At 36.8% G+C, this 19769-nt stretch overlaps 1 protein-coding gene across 1 annotated transcript in view; it reads right to left on the bottom strand.

Moving 5' to 3' along the window:
* Positions 1–5558: 5558 nt before the first annotated feature.
* The window catches only part of RELN (reelin), a 535801-nt gene continuing 521590 nt past the window's right edge, over positions 5559–19769 (bottom strand). The window contains exons 61-64 of the mRNA XM_061197622.1: positions 18351–18570; positions 16348–16545; positions 15580–15678; positions 5559–5870 (exon numbers count right to left, since the gene is read on the bottom strand). Of these exons, the coding sequence (XP_061053605.1) occupies positions 5774–5870; positions 15580–15678; positions 16348–16545; positions 18351–18570 (614 nt within the window). The 3' untranslated portion in view covers positions 5559–5773. The remainder of the gene's footprint in view (positions 5871–15579; positions 15679–16347; positions 16546–18350; positions 18571–19769) is intronic.

Genomic DNA, 19769 nt, shown 5'->3' with positions numbered 1-19769 from the left:
CACAATAGACAAGCGACAGTATTCAAGCGGGAAACATCACTTACTGCATTTTTTTTTTTTTAATGAAAATACTCTAACAGATATTTCAAAATACACTCGTTATGGAGACTCACATTGACACAGGAACGATGACAATACTGAATTGACAGTGCAGTTGTTTTGTTTTGTTTTGTTTTTTAAAGCTTTGACGAATTGCCTCAGATGAACACTTTACCTGCAAACGTGCGCGACAGATTCTTTCCCAGGCAGGCCGGGTATCACCCTCGCAGCGCGGGCCGGGAGGAAGAGCTGGAAATTTCCTCTCTACTCCACAGGAGGGCACTCTCTTCAAGGGCACCACACCAGCCTGAGAGTCCTGGGATGAGGAAGTTACTGGTATCTCGGCCTGTGTGTAAAACCAATTTTGCTTTTCTTCAGGCTTTGATCATCTTTGAATAAATCCTAACAGAGTGAGATACTGAGAAGGAATGGGATTCCTGTGACATGACTTTCTGTTGTCGTCCATTTGACACTGTTCTTTGCCATCTTAGGAGATTACCTTGTCACACACAGGTCCTGCAGCCCAGTACTTAAACTATAATGTACATGGGAATCACCTGGGGATCTTGTTAAAAATGCAGATTCTGATTCAGTCGGTCTGGGTTGGGCCTGAGATATGCACTTCTAACAAGCTCCTAGGTGGGGCTGGTGGGCCGATTGGAGGACCAAATATTGAGTAGCAACACTGTAGACAGGTGGATTATAAACTATTTTTGGAAGTACTGCTCAGGTACCTAATATAATAACAGTTGTAATAGTAATACTGAGTAACACTTATTCAGTGTTTGGCACATGTGCTTGGCATTGTTCTAAGCACCTTACCTGTATTAACTTATATCACAACAACTTTGTGAGTTAGTGCTATTGTTTCTAGTTTAGAGATGAGTTTACTTTCAGTTTGGTGGCTTGATTTAATTTTTGAACTTGTAGATTAACATTGACCTCCAAAGTGAAAGCTATACAAATGTTAATAGTCAGAGAAATGTCTTCCCTCCTTTGTTCCACTCATGCCACCCAACCCCCCCCGGGAGTAACCAACTTCATGATTTCCTGTCTTATTCTTCCTGGTTTCTCTCCATAAAGCTAAGCAGGTATAGCTATGTGTTCTGTTTCCTCTTCTCTCTTAAACAAAGAGTGACTGTAAATGCTCTTTTGTGCTTAGCTTTTTTCACGTCCCAGTATCTATGGAAATCACTCCATATCACTTCACAGAGATTATCCTCATTCTTTTTTACAGTTACATAATACTCCATTGTGTATATGTACCACACTGTGTTCAAACACTCATGTATGTTTGGATATTTATGTAGTTTCCAACATTTTATAGTTATAAATATTACAGTTAGGAAATTTAGAGGAACACCAAATAATCAACTTTGAATCACCTAAAATATGAACATGAAAGAAATTACATTAAAATTAGGAATGCCTGGGTTTCTTCAGTGTTTAAGGGAGTTGTTTAGTTTTTGTTACGGTGATTGCAGATGTGGTGAAAAGTGCCTGACTTATCATAGTATGTCTGTTTTCCATGGATAGTAACATTAAGGGATTCTTATAATAATTTTGCTGTAAGTTAGTTTACTGTCTCTAGATTTACTGAGGCAATATTTCTTACACACAGTTTCTGTGCCTTTTTATTATTCACATGTATATCCATATATTATTCAACCAGTATTCTCTCCATAAAAGTCATGTTTCCAGACTTAACTTTTCTTTCTCTGCTGTATTGGCATGGTTTCTGGACAGTGGAACCAGGGGCTGGAATAAGGTAATAAGGCCGCTGGAGAGAGGCAGACTTTCCCATTGTCATTGCATGGTCTTCCGTGTCTATAAAGACAGCATCCATTTCCATCCATGTTGGGTTTAAAAAATACTGTAAAAATTCATTTATAATAAGCACCCAAAGGACTAAATAGAAGATACAGTTATGATGACAAGCCCCTCTCACCTCTGAACTGGAATTCTTTCAGTAACAGCTATTTTTTTTCTTTTCCTTCTGCACAATAGATAATAAACACATAGTTACTTTTTGTATTTACTACTATATTTTGTATGTGAAGCAGTTTGTAGTTTCTCTGGAGAAGTACGAATCCTTAGCAACATTCTTATCAGACAACTTAAAATTATTCCTCAGCTGTTGTCCCAGATCTACCTGTTAATTCCAGTCTCTCAGCTTCTTTTCTTAACTCCAACCCCTCTCCACACTTTGGTCAGAGTGGACTTATCCTGGCGCCTCCTGGGTAAAGCTGAATTTTGTTAGTTTGAGAAAGTGCTCCCCTTCCCTCCCTCCTAAGGCCCCCAGCAACCCTGGACCCTGGCGTCTCTCCAGGCTGCTCCCCGGCGCCCCTCCTCAAATTCAAATGAGCTTTGACTCCCCCAAGGTGCCAAGCTGCTTCCCGTCTTTGCATTTTTGCACACGCTGCTCTATTGCTAGAATATATTTCCCCTTTGAATCTGCCTGACAAAGCCTATTTATTCTTTTCTTTTTTTTGGCCGTGTCACGCAGCTTGCGGGATATTGAACCCAGGCCCCCAGCAATGTGAGCGCCGAGTCCTAACCACTGGACCGCCAGGGAATTCCCTATTCTTTTTTTTTTTTTGCTATAATATTTAGATCCTCACATGAGAACAGAAATATGACAAGCCCATTTGTACGCACACAACTCATTCAAGTCTTAACATTATATTATCTTTTGACTTTTAAAAAAGAAATAAAATATTTTAGATACAATGTCTTCCACATCCCCCACTCTGATCTTACTTCCTCACCCGAGGTAACTACCATCATGCATTTGTATGTATCACTCCCATACATGCTTTTATAGTTTTTATAGTTGCAACGTATACATGTATTCATAAGCAATTTACAGTACTTGTCTGCAAGTTTCATATCTGATAAATGTCATCATACTACATTTATAATTTTGCAACTTTTGTTGTTATCGTTAATAGGTGTACTCTAAGTTTATCCATTTTCACTACCAAACAATGTTCTATTATGCAAATAAATCACAATTTGTCCATTCTCTTGTTGATGTACACTTGGATTGCTTCCCATTATTTGCAAGTACAAATAATGCTGCTGTGAACATTCTTGCACAAATCTTTGTGTATACATGTGAGAGTTTTACTATGGTAAATACCCAGAAGTAGCTTCGTCATGCTGTATACACAAATACAATTTTTACTGATATTATAACATATTCAATGTTACTGATACTATACTACTCTCTACAAAGATTTGTATTAACCGTATTTTCTTATTTTCAGTATTCTTGATGTCCTAGCATCTGGGGTCTTGCTGACATATACAATTTGCTGTCAGAAATATCAACTGGAAAACATTAAAATGAATGGGTACATGTTTTAAGTGATCCCCTCTAATTCTTTCTTTAACCTTGGAACATAAGGAAGAGAGTGCTAGTGACAACCTCAGTTTGGGGAATTTTAAAAGTAATATATGTGTTAAGTTCTTTCTTAGGTAAAAGGTAAAATACGTGTGATATTGAATATATTTAAATTAGATATGAGTGTAGTTTACATTAAAATGTACAGTGAATAAGAGACAACAGTGTAGAAACCATGGAAACTTGGCCATACAAATACTTTTTATCGGTTACTAAACTTTGTTTCCTTTAGCAAGATAAGTCAGTTGAGCCAACAATACTTGAATTCCTACTTTAACTATGTTTTCAAATTAAATAAACCAATAGATGTGAGTCCCAACTTATGCTATTAAAATTTCGAGGAGATGAATTGGTGGGGAGTTCAAATCCTGTTCTGACAGCAAGACACGTGGATGGGAGCAATGAAAATATCTCAGCCGTAGTAAGGGGGTAGTTCTATGGCACATATAAGTTACTTGGAAAGATGAGGCTTTGGGGAAAATTCAACCCCTCGTACCAATGAAAAAAATGAAACAAAAATACCACCAAATGGTGAACCAGCAGCAGACAATTTGTGAACGAAGAAAGGAGAATCAACAATTAACATACAATATTTATAAACATTTATGGGCCACATATGCACCGAATTATACAATATGTCATATATCAGGTAGAAAAAAGAAGGCCTTGTATCACCAAGGCAAGGATTTACAATGGATTTGATACCAGACTCAAAATAAAATTTAACTAAACTTCTCAGTGAGATCAGCCTTATCGTTTCAATGAGAAATCCAATGATCTCCAATCTCATTGGAGATCATCCAGTGAGAAATACTACTGCCATTCAGCCCTTTATTACCTGGGTATATTTTTTTAGCCCTCTGGAAAGCCAACAAATTCAACAATATCAACATATTTATTTTTTTGTAGATGTTAAAAGCAAGCAGGGAAAACGTCTCAATCAGCATTTTTATCCTCAACACTTAGCACAGTGCCTGTCAAATAGCAAGCACTCAGTAGATATTTGCTGAATGAATGCATGAGTACTTATTATGAGCTAGGCATTATGCCAGCAGCTAACAAAATTTTCAGGAGTTAAATAATTTTCAAAATTCTCTACTGACTTTTCTTAGTGTAATTACAGAGTGAATAATAGAAAAAAAACTAAGAGAAAAATGGCTACATTGAGAGTGTGGCTTCATAATTGCTATTATCAATGACGAAACAAAATAAAAAAACAGTAAATCTATTTGACACTGTTCTTTCCAAACCTGACCAGGCTTACAAATCCTACAGAAAATTTAATTAACAGTAAATAAAGACAAATGAACTTCAAATGGCTTTTGAACATAATTTTTATTTAAGCATGGGCTTTTAGCATGGTTCACCCTAGAGTGCAACCTTTTCGTTACGTTAATAGAGAGTTCAGGGCTACAGGGCCATTATAATGTTGCTGGTGTTGGTACAACTTCATCAGAAAGGTATGAATATGACCCGCAGGAAAAACAATCCACAAAGAGAACACAATGAAAACATCCACTGTTTTACAAATCACTCTGTTACCACAGACACAAAATGGCAGTTACTGTTAGTAAATCAGCCACAGAACACTTTAAAAGAATCTTTAGACAAGGAAATGGGAATTCCTTTGTGGGAGATAGGGTCTTCATCCACAATTTTTAAGTAGAAAAAATTTCAAGGTCAGGCATCTTTCTTATCCACAAAACAACGCTAAGCCAACATACGTTTCAAGGGGTATATTAAAGGAGATACAATATCTTTACAACTATCTTCTTGAGTAGGTATTTCAATGAATTTTCTGCAGAATATAAGTAGCCTGAAATTCAGCAGCAAAATATTGCAACATAAGTAAATACAGTGTCAATGTGTTGTTATATTGTAGAACAGAATACATAAAGGACAAACAATGATAATTTAATTATATAAAACATGATACATAGCTGAAATACAGTCCACTTAAATAGCTTTGTGACCAAGAATGTTAAATACTGTACTAAATGACATTTTAAACATAAAATCTCTTAAACTTTTGTGCTTAAACTTTTTTTTCTGTTAAACTATTTCTTATTTTCAATACTGTAACTGATATTACCACAGATCACAATTTGCACAGACTCATCAACATGAAGACATTTACTTATGAGAAAATAAGTCACTTGTCATTAGTTCACAGTGTGGGAAAGTGGTGTATACTCAGTCTTGAGAAGGGCTTTCAGTTAATCACCAAGTCCTTCACAGAAATTTCCTGATATCAGATGCAGTACGAGATTTAAAAGAACGGAAAACAACACATCACAAGTTGGAAGGAAAAATAAACTTTTTGATTCCTCATGGGTATCGTCTAAGTGACCTTCGTCTTCTGTTGTAGAAGTGCCTGAGCCCATGTTGTCGTGAAAAATTCATCATGTAATTTTGTTTGCGAGTGCTGTTAAAATCAGAAAGGATAGAGGCGGGGGAGGGAAAGGAGAAAGAGCATGTAAGTCCCATCATTGAAAGCACAATCTAGGACCTTAGTCTAGGTCCTAAGTTACCCTGATACTTATTTGAAAATTTTCAGGGTTAATAGGTCATGCTGACATTACCACCCCAGGACAGAAGAACTAAAGGTTGACTGACACCTGAATTCACCGCCTTTGGCCTTGAAGAAATCCCCTTCTTTTCATGAGTGAGGTCCGAACCAGAAAAAATGGTAAATTCTCTTGATTCATTGCAAAAGTGGACTGAAACTGTTTTTGGCTTTTTCATTTTATTCTTGAACTCTTTCTGAAAACATTTATTTGGATGGAGTTCATTTGAGACAAAGTGCGTGCTGTACCCATTACCTTATTTAAATACCTCTTTAACAAGTAGAAAGCATAATTTGATTCTTTCAGCAAACATTTTCATTTAAAGCTTAAAAAGCAAAAACAAACAAAGGGAAAACAAACTTGTTATCTGAATCAGCTTGACCTTCCTATTTTATGCAGTCTCAGGGGCAAAATGAGGAAGTAAGTTTTTTTCTCAGAAGGTCGGATTCCGCTGCCTTCCTCAAACAATAAGCAGCTTGGGTCATATTCTATAAACATGGCCTTATGAAGGAAACACCCCACTGAAAAAAGATCATAAAATACTAAGAAAGTGTAATTCAATGTATAGATGTAAATATATGTGTATATATTCCCCCCATGTATGTACATACACGTTCATGCATACATACTCTACGTGAAGCTGATAAAAATACTGAAAATGGATTTTAGGGGCCTGTAGGAATATATGCACGATACTGGTAGAGACAGCTGTTAAAGTTTTGGTATGGAAAATGTAATTTAAAAAGGATCATTATCCATAAGGTCACTGACAAGAATCAGACTCCTTTCACACATGGAGTGGACTGACAACATGTCTCTATGTAGCACTGAAGGGTGGTTTTTAAGTGTGAGCCTCTTAGTATTTTCCAAATTCACTGAGTCTCTTGAATACTGTCTGGTCCTAAGGTCTTTTCCTCCTTAATTTTATGGGAACATAAAATGCATATGAAGCAGGATAATGTCATGTGATGTGCTATCACCATGAAGGTCAGTCAATATGACATGAACTTGAGTCACGGTAAAGAGGTGGGAATGGATAATTTTGCACTGAGCAGTGTATTCTTCTGAGTTATTAATGATCAACAGACCAGGCAAGGTGTAAAATGATACTGTTTTACCTCGGATATTATACTAACACTTGTAACATACAGAAACCTTTAAAATAGGATTTTCTAGATGTTTGATCATTAGAAAAGAACACTTATAATAAAATCTTTCAAAGGAAAATGCATAAAGTGAATTTCATCAGATATGTTTAATCAAAAAGCAATAGTATCTGTGCTGAAAACTTGATAAAAAGAAGACATCACATTGATATATATTTTACAAAATAAAGTGCTAATAACTTTTCACCCTGGATTTCTATACTATCAAAATGCTAGAAACTATAGAATGGAAACAAAATATACTCTGAAGACACTGTAGAGAAAAAGAAAAAAATCAGGTTTCATCTTCAGGTAGCTTGACTATCCTCCTTGCTCCCCTGTATCAACCAAGTTGACCCGTTTCAATGTCATAGTTGAAGAAGGAAATGAATGTATTCATTATCCATTAGCTGCTGTAAGTACTAATTGCTGCCTATGTAAAGTCTAGTTACAAAAAATGGACAACGACCTAACGTATTGAATTAATCAAGTGTCAGGAGAAAGAATCCTCTCACCTCTTTAGTCACAGAAGATTGGGGCTGGCACTAGCTGTCTTCCTGCCAGCATCCTAGGACACCTTGTGGCCCTTCCCCTGAATTTCCCTGAGCTATTACAGTGGCCCCCTAAGCTAGCCTCCACGTTCTCTCCACTTATGAAAGAAACACCACTGAAAAGATACTATGAAATACTAAGAAAGTATCACCGAATGTGTAATTGTATGTGTGTGTGTGTGTGTGTGTATCTTCCCACGCATACATACAATGAATTTTGCACACCAGTCTCAGTCACCTTTCCCTCAAATGCTGGCTTTATCTTGTTAAAAAAAAAAACCAAAAAAAACCATTCATAATCCTTCTAAGTCAACTTCGCCAGCTATTTCAAGTCCTCCACATGTTTTACCTTACTCTGTTTTTCAAGTCCTTTCATCCGCTACACCTCACACAGACATCTCTATTCAAACTCACCTTGAGCCCCTTCCATTTGCCTTATTGGACAATCCCCAACACAGCTTCCTAAAATTTCTACTTATTTTTCAAGTATCACATTTTCTTTCTTGCTCACCCCCTGCAGTAGGGATTTTTCCCCCTTCCTGTGAACCCTCATAGTGCTCATTTTCTGCTTTGCATGGAGATGATTTGTGTTCACATCTTGGCTCCCCATGACTAAACTGCGGTGCGTGTCGTGGATGTGCCCCACTCCCTCCAGCCCCACACCATAGCGCTGAGCCTCCTGCCTGACCTCTGGGTGGTCAAGGCATGTTTGTTGAACTTATGGTGACTTACTGATTGGATTCCTGTTGTAAATCATTACTCTTTAACTATAAGGAATAATTGCAAAGTTAAAGCAATGAAAATATTCTGTTGAAAACACATTTAAAGATATAAGGTACTCAAAGAGAATTTAAAATAGTTAAAATATCTTACACGGAAAAAAGATAAACTCAGAACACTCAAGATATTTAGTTATCTTAATGCGACCGAGATGGACATGAAAGTGACCTCAATATCCAGGAACAAAGGAACATTTAATTTGAACAAAAGTTGATGTGCACGTTTAATGGCTTTAAAGCAACTTCTCCATATAACTATTTACTTATTATGGACTGATTTAAATTCTTCATTTTTGTATGTGAGAAAATAAATATTAACAGGTTGCAGATCTTTTAATACCTTGATAATCGATCGGTCCAGCTTGGAAGCTGACCTCTACTTTAGGAGGCATTTTGAGTCATTGGATACCCTTTAATTTTGAATACATTTACGTATCAGTAGCATATCTTTGGATCTCTGCGAATGTTGATATGCACTCAGCATTTGCTATAGATGTCTAGTGTTTTGTAGTCACATTAGAAATGGCCACATTTTCAAAGCACACTTGAAACTAACTAGTAATTTTGTTATGTAAATGTAAAGCATAAATATCTCTGGAGACAGTTAGGTTGGAATCTAACAAAGCAGATTTTTCCAGTTCATAAGCTTTTGAAAATCAAGCACCATGGGAAGCTATACCAAAGTGCTGCCTGCTTCGAGGACCATTTAATAAACTGACATGGTTATTAAACTTGTTGTGGCTTCTAAAATGTCTAAGTTATAGGCTTGGGCATTAGAGGAATTTTAAACAAGTTTAAAGATCTCATGCTTATTATCTTTTTTTGTGAAGCAGATCTGAGAGCCTATTTTTGTTTTTGATACATGTAGATGTATAGTTATAGATAAACTTATAACCAAAATAATTAAGGTGTGGTGGAATTTTAAGGATTTATTTCTTCACTGCGATTATAGGGGAAAGTATTTTTATGATAATTCCAGTGAAAGCAGGTCATATTCATCCCAAGGCATATTAACTACAGCACTTATCAATTTGCTTTGATTGTGAATAGAACTAGGTCCATTTATAAACTCCCATTATGAGTTAAGTCATTGAAGGAAGGGAGAATGATGACTTCTTGGAAATGCTAACTTAAATTTCCATTATCACTGAGGGAATTTGGGGACTTTAGACAGCATATGGAATAATAAAATGCTTCCCTGTTTCTGCATAGGAAATACGGATATTGCAAGTTTTTTCAAGAACTAGTGACTGTGTTCTCTCAAACTGCTCTTCTTCACTGGAGCCACTATCTTAGGTTATTATTATGAAAAAATTCAACTGATTTTTAATTGATTCTAAAGGAAATGGGGAAGACAGAGACTTGGTAGAAGTAATTTGAACTCACAGAAATTTAGGCATTTTTACTGTTCAGTAATTTATTTTTCATCAAAACAAAATGATACAATAAATAATATTTTATATCAATGCAAAAATAAGAATCCAGTGACTGCCATTATCTTTCAGAGAAATATTGATGAGAGTAGAATGGGAAGCTGCCACTGAAACTAATCAATGAAACTGCCCTGCATAGAAGAAAAAAAAGTACATTTTACTTTCAAGGCCATGTGTTTTCAGGAGGGCTACATGTAGATAAGTGTGGGCTCATATATCTCACAAATGTAGAAGGTTTCATTTTTCTTTTCCCTGCTGAATGGGGATAGGAATTATATCTGATATTGTGTACCTTGGGGAATTGTAAGGATTAAATGAAAGCTTCTAGTAGAATATGCAGATGTTTAATAAATGATAACCATTTTACCTTCTTTCCTAAGTTTAAAGTATCTCCATCAGAGGACAAATGGAAATTTATATTAAAGAAGGCCAATCTTACCTAAGGATGCCTTCTTTCCTAAGTTTTAAAGTATCTCTATTAGAGAGCAAATGTAAATATATATTTAAAAAGGCCAATCTTACCTAAGGATAGCATCTAGAACTCACAAATATTATGAATAAACCCATTCCCTTTTGCCTGTTCATTTATTAACTTAGAATAGAATTAAGAAGTCTAGGCATCCTCACTCATCTCCAGCATAAGAGATCTTTTGAAAGACACTGCATTTAATCAAAGCCCCTAGCTCTTTTCCACACATTTCTATTTCCACTTTCCCCTCATAACAAACTTATAAACTGTTAACATTTCAAGAGCACCTAACAAAATCCCAGGAACAGAGTCAAACATTCAAATGAAGGAATGATGATTGGTACTCTGGTCTATGCTCTTGTGCCCCGTATTGTATACATCAGAAGATTACCACAATTTGGCTGAACTCCGAGTTTACATGATATAGGTTTCAAGTGTTCCAGTATATTTCAGTATCACATATAACTTTGTTTTCACAGGTTTTTTTTTCAGTTGCAAAGGTCTTCTACAAAACTTCTCAGTTAACGTAGGTAACACTGATGAAACTATTAGTAAACAGTTCCCCGGAATTAGTAAGAGGACTTACCTTACTCTAGTGGAAAACCAATGACAGCAAATAATGAAATATAACACAAGTTAAAAAATGCCTTTCAACACATGCAGCACTGTGATTAGTCATAAAAGTCTGATCAGGTTTAGATGTGATATAGGATTTTTCATCTCTTTTGAAAATAAAAATTAAAGAAGTTATTTCTTATTCTTCTATACCTAATATATACATATATTTAACTTTTCTATGTAATGCAACATGCAATATTTGCTCATAACCGTATGTCAAGGTACATGTAGCTATAGTACTACATTTGGCATAAATGTTGCATATAAATTATAAATATGAAAGTAATAGTTTAATAACTACCATTAGTTTTATTATTTGATTTTTCAATTATTTACATTTTAGAACATACTTATTCCTGAATATATTAAGGAATGGGCTCTTAAAAATACGTAAGTCCTCTATATCAAACAACACAATCAAATTTAATAAAGGATAAATATGCTTTGCAACAAATGTAATATGCTGTTCTCCATAAATCATTTGTGCCAAAAATGTGACAGTATCTTGATAATGAATACATGAGGGAATGGCCATGATGGAACTCATATTATAAAATCTGATAAATGCCTTTAGGACCATAGTTAGCAGCATATTCATTTCTAATTCTCAGCAAATGTGGTAATAATTCACTTTTTAGTAAATCAATTCACAAAGGCTGACTCTTTGCTGAGCAATTTGCTTTCAAGGTACACATGCAAAAATTGGCCCGCTTCATTGTACACATGACAGGTTGTGACTTAGACACGTACACAGGAAATGTGATGTGTGAATGAAATGCATAGTTGGGTGAGGGAGATTCTTAGGATAGAAGGATGAGTGCCCAGCAATAAGACAAAGGATTCCCTTTTATCCTAAGAAGAACCCCACCAGCATGGATCTTGTGAGGGATCTGCCCAAACGTATTCAAAAACATTTACTGAAAAACAAATATTCTACACTAGCCAATGAATTCAGAGAAATTAGGTTTCTGAAACTTGATTGTCAATGACTGTGTTAAGCTGCATCACTCAGACTTTACGGATGAGGACTTTTTGTAAGCTAGTGAGGCTGGAAAAAAGTGATCTGTCAATTCAGTTCATCTGTTCTGTGGCAGATTAGCAAGGGCTTATCATCATGAAGTGCTTTTCATGTGCAGGTTTTATTGAAAAACATCATCAGAGTGTGGAGATTACACTCTCAAGCATAAGGCATAAGTGACTTCGCTTGTTAAATGCTAAAACTGTGGTTTTTATCTTTATGGTGTGGGGCTTTTTCTGTATATCCATATTTATGAAACTCAAATCCTTCTGGATGCAGTATTTTAGAATTAAACCATTAAATTAAAAATATATTCTCTATCTTGCTCATTTAGGATATACTCCTAAACCCTGAAATATTTTCAAAAGTGCTACATTTTTTTCTCATCAAACTCATGTATCTTCTTGGTTAATATGGGCAGTACTGAGGTTAGACTCAAGATACCATGCGTGGCCACAGTTTTTCTTTCTAGGAGTTTTTAGCATGTGTCCTTAGTGCACATGCACAAAAGCTAAACTATGGTAATAAAGCTAGATTAGGGCCAATCTTTACTCAGGAAAGAAAATATGTTCTAAAAATGTATACCCCCAACCATTGGTTGCAAAAAACATATTAGTTGCCCTATCTGTAGCATTCAATTAGGCAAGGCTTGTATCTCTTGAGATATGCACCTCAGCCTCCTGTTCCTTCCACACTTAAGGAGTTAACATTATTAGTTCCTATAACTAAGTGTTATTATACAAAAGTATAGTTAATTAGGAGGATATTTTGAATTTAATAGGGCTTTATGGGAGTATTCCACCTCTCCATTTCTAAATATACATCTACTGCAGCAAAGTTATAATTAGTAATATTTGTGAATTGTGACATGAACCTTGGCTGGCTTCTTTGTGCTTTATTTGGTTGCAAGACATTTGGAAAAATTATTATATTTTATTTTTCTGAATTATCTGGAACTTCATTTTTAAGCTCATCAAATGAATGAATTAAAGTAACTGTTTTGTAGAGCTACTACTAAGGGCATATTAACTAGCAAATGCCTTAAAACTTTCTGTGACTCTTCTGAAAATAAGCAGTTTGAAAGAATACAGTGGCATAGAAATATTAAATCCTAAGACAAGAGCAAAACATCAAAAACATAGTTCTGAAAATATAATTTCTTTGTACCGTATTTTTTAAACAACTCATTGATTGAACTCAGCTTTATGAAGTATTTCTTCTTTCCAAAAAAGAAGGAAAACAAAGTGACTCCTTTAGTTTTAACAAATTTTAACATATTATATATATACACACACATATTTATATAAATACATAAAATTTTATGGTTACACGTGTAAAGTTATAATTTAAAATTATTCACCAAAAGAAGACTGAATAAAACTCAAGTCATGCAATACTCTGCATGTGTGGCAATGCTCTTTTCTCATTTGAAATGTTTTAGTGCCCTGAGACTTTGAAACGATCATGCAGAATAAGAGCAGACAGGTGCCTACGTGCTAAATTCTTCAAAGTCTTAAAATTCTGGAGATGGAATAAAAGTGAAGTCTTTATAAATACAGATTATTGCTCCAGAAAAATACCAGAAATGCTAGGTTTCTGGTATCTTATATAATCTGACCTTGATTCTTGTAATAATATCATGATTCTGGTTACTGCTTATAAAAATTAATACCAACAGCAGGTATACCAGAAGGTTCCCTGGGGAGCTGTGTGGTGAGAACCTCTGAGGCAGCAGGTCAACTCTGTTCTGCTCCCAAATTGTCAAGGGCTTATTTTATACCAGGGAGTATATTTGTACTTCTGACCCCACCTACTCTTTAATCTTAGTACATGGGAGGGAACTGTCGTGATAATATGCCTTTGAAATCCAAAATGGATAACTGCAATTGCTTGGTTGGATGGGGGGATAAGAAATATCCTTTCAAACACATGACATGTTAACAATTGTTGTATCTACCCAAGGTCAGTATTAACATCCTGCCTTCTATTGAGGACTGTCAAGCTTTGAACTTTCCATACAGGTTGGTAATGCTTTGTCAGGCACAGGAAGCCCCATTAATGTAAACTGTCTTGGCAAGAGACTTGAAAGATAAAAACTGGTTATCGACTCTAAATTTGATTCTCAACCAGTTTATTAGAATGAACTGAGGTGCTTTTAAAAAAGACCGATGCTCAGGTCTCACTGCAGATCAATTTAAATCAAGTAATCCATAGGGATGGGCATGGACATTGAGACACTCATTGATGCTTCCAAAAGCTCCTAAGTGATTCTGATGTTCAATCAGATCGAGAAACGCTGCTCTGAGAGGAAAGTAGCCAGAGCATAATGGCTAGAGGGTTGGGTTTTTGGTCTGTCTGGATCTCTCACTCTCTGAACTTACCATACATCATTTGTTTTAGAGCGCAGGTTAGTCTATTCTCCTGGAATAATGCAGTCTGAGGAAATCAAAATCTAAGTAAAACATCAGCCTCATAATATAGATTCAAGTGAGTCTGGACTGTTACTTTAAACTTCAACTTTATCTTATGGAGGCAGAGCCCAGCAAGTTGTCCAAAGCAGCAGAGCGCACAGTGGGAGCTTGTGTAGGAACCGGGTTGCTCTTGGATTTGGGGATTGATATGGATGCCATGCAAGCAGGTGCCTCAGTGAAAACTAAGACGAGGGCTAACTCAAGACTGAAAAATTCAGCTCATGGCTATGATTGAAAGAAAACAAATCTGGTAGGTTTCCTACCAATTAATCACTTAAATTTGCTTTCAAAATGACTGAAATCAGCCAAGGGACTGATTTCATTTTCGATTTGGTAAACAGAATGAACATTTGAACCTATCTACCGAGAAGATTCGCCTCTCCTTGCCAACCACTTGGAGCCATCAGTCCGAACCCGTCGAGACATAAGCATTCCAGTTCTACAGGAACTAGATTGTTAGAGAAAAAGCAAGTCATCTCTCTGTGGCACAGTCAACCCAGTTAGGTGAGAGCGCTGACAACTTTATTCTATGGGAGAAACCATGGGGGAACACCCTTGACTTCTTAGGCGCTGGGATTGGTCACGAGGAATCTGAAACCACAAATTCTTTGTTCTAGTTTTGACCATGTCATTAAATGGAAGAATGCCCCAGCCATCTGTTGCTAGGACAGGTGTTTGTAATTGGGCACATGTCCTAGTGATACTCTGTACATCGACCAGTACAGATCCTTTTTCTTTTCAGGATGTCATTCCATTTTATAAGGCAACTCAGATCTGGTAGTAGGCATTGTTTCCCATTTACCTGGAGACTTCTGTTCGATCCAATTTAATTAATATTGTCAAACCCTTAAATAAACCTTTGCTTATTGAAGTTTTCTAAGGTATATTAAATTATATTCGGGGCTTTGTTATTTCACTGTTGACTAGAGCCGTAGTTTGCAATTGTGGAAGAGTATAAGCCAAAGTGGTCCCATGGGGGTTTCTCATCAGGGACAGTTCTTACTGAATTAAGGAGCATGCCATATCAAAGGAATTTCAAACCTTTCTGAAATGCACATGAGATGCTATGTATCAGATACTCACAGGACGACCTCCACATGGTCCAAAGCCCATTGATCATGACCTGTTCCATTGTGGCGTGGCTGCCACCAGCGCAATAAAACTCCTTTCATCCGTGCCTCCCTGGGTCACAGATAGAAGGACAGAGAGATTAAACACTAGAACACAGAGAACTTTCTGGTAGGTGACTTCCAGACTTCAACTACAATAGTCTAATCTTAATCAACATAACTTTGGGTATGGAATTTAGATTTGCTTAGGTCATAGTATTCTCCTAAGCAGCATCAAGTTTTATTGGCTACTCAAGGATTTGCAATCCTTCTACATCTCTCTCCCTTCTTCCCCTTGCTCCACGAGTACCTGGAAGAGTCACATCTTTAGTCAACAAATGTGACGTGCCTTCTATGTGATGGGCACCGTACTAGACGCTGGGGTACCATGCCAGGCAAAACTGACTAAGCTGCCTATCCTCAGCAAATTTTTAAACCGGTGTACCCAGCAGAAGATTAAAAATGTTGTTTCCTAAACGACTAGAAACACTGGTTACTGGGAGGGAAATACGCACAGCGCACCCTTGTATTTAATTGTTTTTCTCTCTTCCCTCTTGCCCTCATCCTGGCTCCCAGTTCTGCCTGTTGTCCTAACAGAAAACGGTAACACAACTCTGGAGATCTGGATTAGTCTTGGTTCTGCCACCACCTACTTTTGCGGCATTGGTTCAGTAACTTCACCAAACTCTGTTAATTGTTAGGATCATGTGTGACACCACGCTTTTGCTCTCTGACCGCTTACAGGGGGACGTTGTAGGACACCCTCTGAGCCTGTGTGAAGTCCTTCGGCTGGTGCTGCGCGATGACGTGCCAGGTGATCCCGTTGTTGACACTGTACTGCAGCAGCACGGCCTTGTCCACGGCGTGGGGGCCACTCAGGTCGCTGTTGCAGCTGTCTGTCTGCGACGTACTCCCAATTTGCAAAACAAACATGATTTTGCTGAACAAACACAGGGGAAACCATGTGTAAACAAAAGTCAGGAAGTATTCAAGGAGTTATACTTTCTATTTTTTTATCTTTCTCGTTCCTAAAGTCCATAATTTTCATGTTCATAATATAGTAAAAATAGAAGCATCCAGTCTTATGACTAAGTCACATAAATGACAAAGTTTATTCAACTTATCTTTTACATCATACATATGAAAAATAAGCCCAGAAGGCTGGTGTTCTACACAGTGAAAATTTTGACTTTCAAAGATCTTTTTTCTTCTTATGATGTTAGAAATCTTGTTAGAGCATTTCTCCTGAAACACCTTCTGTTCTCTGCAAAGTGATATGGGCCAAATAGGCAGCTGAGGACATGGAGAGGACAAGAAATAAAACCACAGTATTTATGCTACGTGCTTTTTACAAATAGCTTCAAGCTGAACAGAATCTGGACAAGGATAAATCATCATGTTTATTTTAGGAAAGGATGTCTGGAGATCAGAGCAGAGGGAAAACTGAGTTAGACACACAGGCTCTTGGACCATATCTGCTATCGTGTTTGACGTGTCCTTTTGTTTCTCACAGGCATCCTTGCCCTTAGAAGATACAGTTTTTAAACATAGAAAATCTATCCTCCTAAGATTCCTAGTGATTAACAGGTGGTCAAATAAAGAGCCTGACTTAAACTGGTAAATGCATTATTTAAATGCATTAATTAATTTAAAGCAAGGTTACTTGTATGACATGGTGTGCAATCATTAACTAAGTGGCTAGTTGTAGCTATATATGGGGTCAAGGAAGACATCAGGTTGATCCAGATTATGTACATCTTTTTGGTAGGAAAAAAATTGGGGATGGGTGGACAGAACAACTTCTGGCATTTATGGTTAGTTATATGGTTACTCTACAGGAATTAATTTTTTAATGTTTTTATTGTTTATCATATTGAAGGCCCCTCAACCTGCCTTTCTGCCTCTGAAAATACATGACTAATATTAAGCTTCAAGTAAACATCTACATTCCCACTAACCCAACATTTAATTCTCAAAAATACTCATGCACTTTTAAGCATTCAGTGAGTAGTCTAGTATTTTGCAACCTTTATAAAGCCTTGGAATCTCTTCTTGAATTACACAGACAATAAGCTGTGTTTGCTCTGGCTAAGGTGATAGAGCTGGGAAGGGCAGGTGGGGAAGGAACCCTCTTGGGTCTCTTTTTCTCTGTCCTCTATATTCTGCATTAGCGTGTGGCTCATAAAGCATGTGAACTTTTAAAGTTCCCATCCATCCAGCCATCGATCCTCCACTTCCTTTTATAGCTACATATGCTAAATACAGGAATATGTATGTTTGCATCACTACGAATCTTCTTCACATTCACATTTATATTTACATGCTTGCATATGGTCCATATTAAATTATCTATATAGATTATTCATAACCAATTATTTATTTTTGTCAACTTTATTGAGATACAACTGGCCTCTAACATTGTGTGAGTTCACGGTGTTCAACGTGTTGATGGGATACACTTATCCATTTCTTATATTTGGCCATTTCTCCAGGCTTATGCCTATGTTACCAACACTCAGCCAGTGTGTGTGAAGAGATACAAGGTAATTCTACACTAAATTTAAGCAAAGCATAATTCTGAGTTGTGAAAACATATAATGCTTTTTCATACCAAATTCAGATGATATTTAGGTTTCCACTGCTTAGTGACACCTGTGCCATAAAGTTCATGATCATTGCTAACAGCACACAGTGAGGCGTTTTGACTGATTCTATGCCTGGACTACTACCCGGGAGTTGTATTACCTTGCTCGAGTGAGATCCAGAGGTTTGGTGGCAGCTTGCCTTATTTGACAGCCGTTAAAATAGAGTGAGTCTCCATGGGCATAGGGTGCCAGCTGCCCACAGCCACTTCCTATCACTCCACCTTGAATAGTCTCCCAGTTTGCCTCAGTGACTCTTGCGGACTCAAAATTATCTTTAATATAACTGGGAAGATCATGACTGAAAACAGAGCAATCATCTCCTAGAGGGAAAGGAATAGTTGCAAAAATTAGCTGGAACAAGCAGAATCATCAAAGATTAAGAACAAGCATTCAATTTCAGACTTAATCCAATCAATTTCAGATTTATTGTAAGAATGACAAAATACCAAGCAGATATAGACTCCCAGAAATGCATGTTTCTCTTTTATTTCAGTAATTATTGGCTTGTGTTGCTGAAAAATACCATTATCTTTGAGTCAATGTTTACTAAAATATGTAGGTGCTAATGTGCTTATTTCTTGTATAAGCCCATTGTTAAAAAACTACAGCATCTGGTTGGGCCTGTATGCTTACCAATGACGTGTCTCCAGAGGGTGATCTCACCCTGGCATTAGAGACAACCTAATTTCTTGTCCCCTAGCGTGATTTTGTAGCAGAAAATAAGTCATGTTCTTGTTCTCCTTCTAGCTCTTATATTTGATGATTCTTGAGAGCAGAGTCTATATTTTATTCATTGTTGGATCCCAGCACCTAGCACAATATTGAGCACATATAAAATATTCCATCATGTGGCTTCACAGGCGAATTCTATCAAACATTTAGAGAAAAGCTAACGCCTATCCTTCTCAAACTCTTCCAAAATATTGCAGAGGGAGGAACACTCCCCAACTCATTCTACGAGGCCACCATCACCCTGATACCAAAGCCAGACAAAGATGTCACAAAGAAAGAAAACTACAGGCCAATATCACTGATGAACATAGATGCAAAAATCCTCAACAAAATACTAGCAAACAGAATCCAACAGCACATTAAAAGGATCATACACCATGATCAAGTGGGGTTTATTCCAGGAATGCAAGGATTCTTCAATATACGCAAATCAATCAACGTGATACACCATATTAACAAATTGAAAGAGAAAAACCATATGATCATCTCAATAGATGCAGAGAAAGCTTTTGACAAAATTCAACACCCATTTATGATAAAAGCCCTGCAGAAAGTAGGCATAGAGGGAACTTTCCTCAACATAATAAAGGCCATATATGACAAACCCACAGCCAACATTGTCCTCAATGGTGAAAAACTGAAACCATTTCCACTAAGATCAGGAACAAGACAAAGTTGCCCACTCTCACCACTATTATTCAACATCGTTTTGGAAGTGTTAGCCACAGCAATCAGAGAAGAAAAAGAAATAAAAGGAATCCAAATCGGAAAAGAAGAAGTAAAGCTG

This window comes from Eubalaena glacialis, chromosome 8 (genome assembly GCF_028564815.1).
Source record: "Eubalaena glacialis isolate mEubGla1 chromosome 8, mEubGla1.1.hap2.+ XY, whole genome shotgun sequence".
Classification (NCBI taxonomy): domain Eukaryota; kingdom Metazoa; phylum Chordata; class Mammalia; order Artiodactyla; family Balaenidae; genus Eubalaena; species Eubalaena glacialis.
Note: the sequence above shows the minus strand (reverse complement) of the source record. Positions and strands in the feature narration are given on the sequence as shown.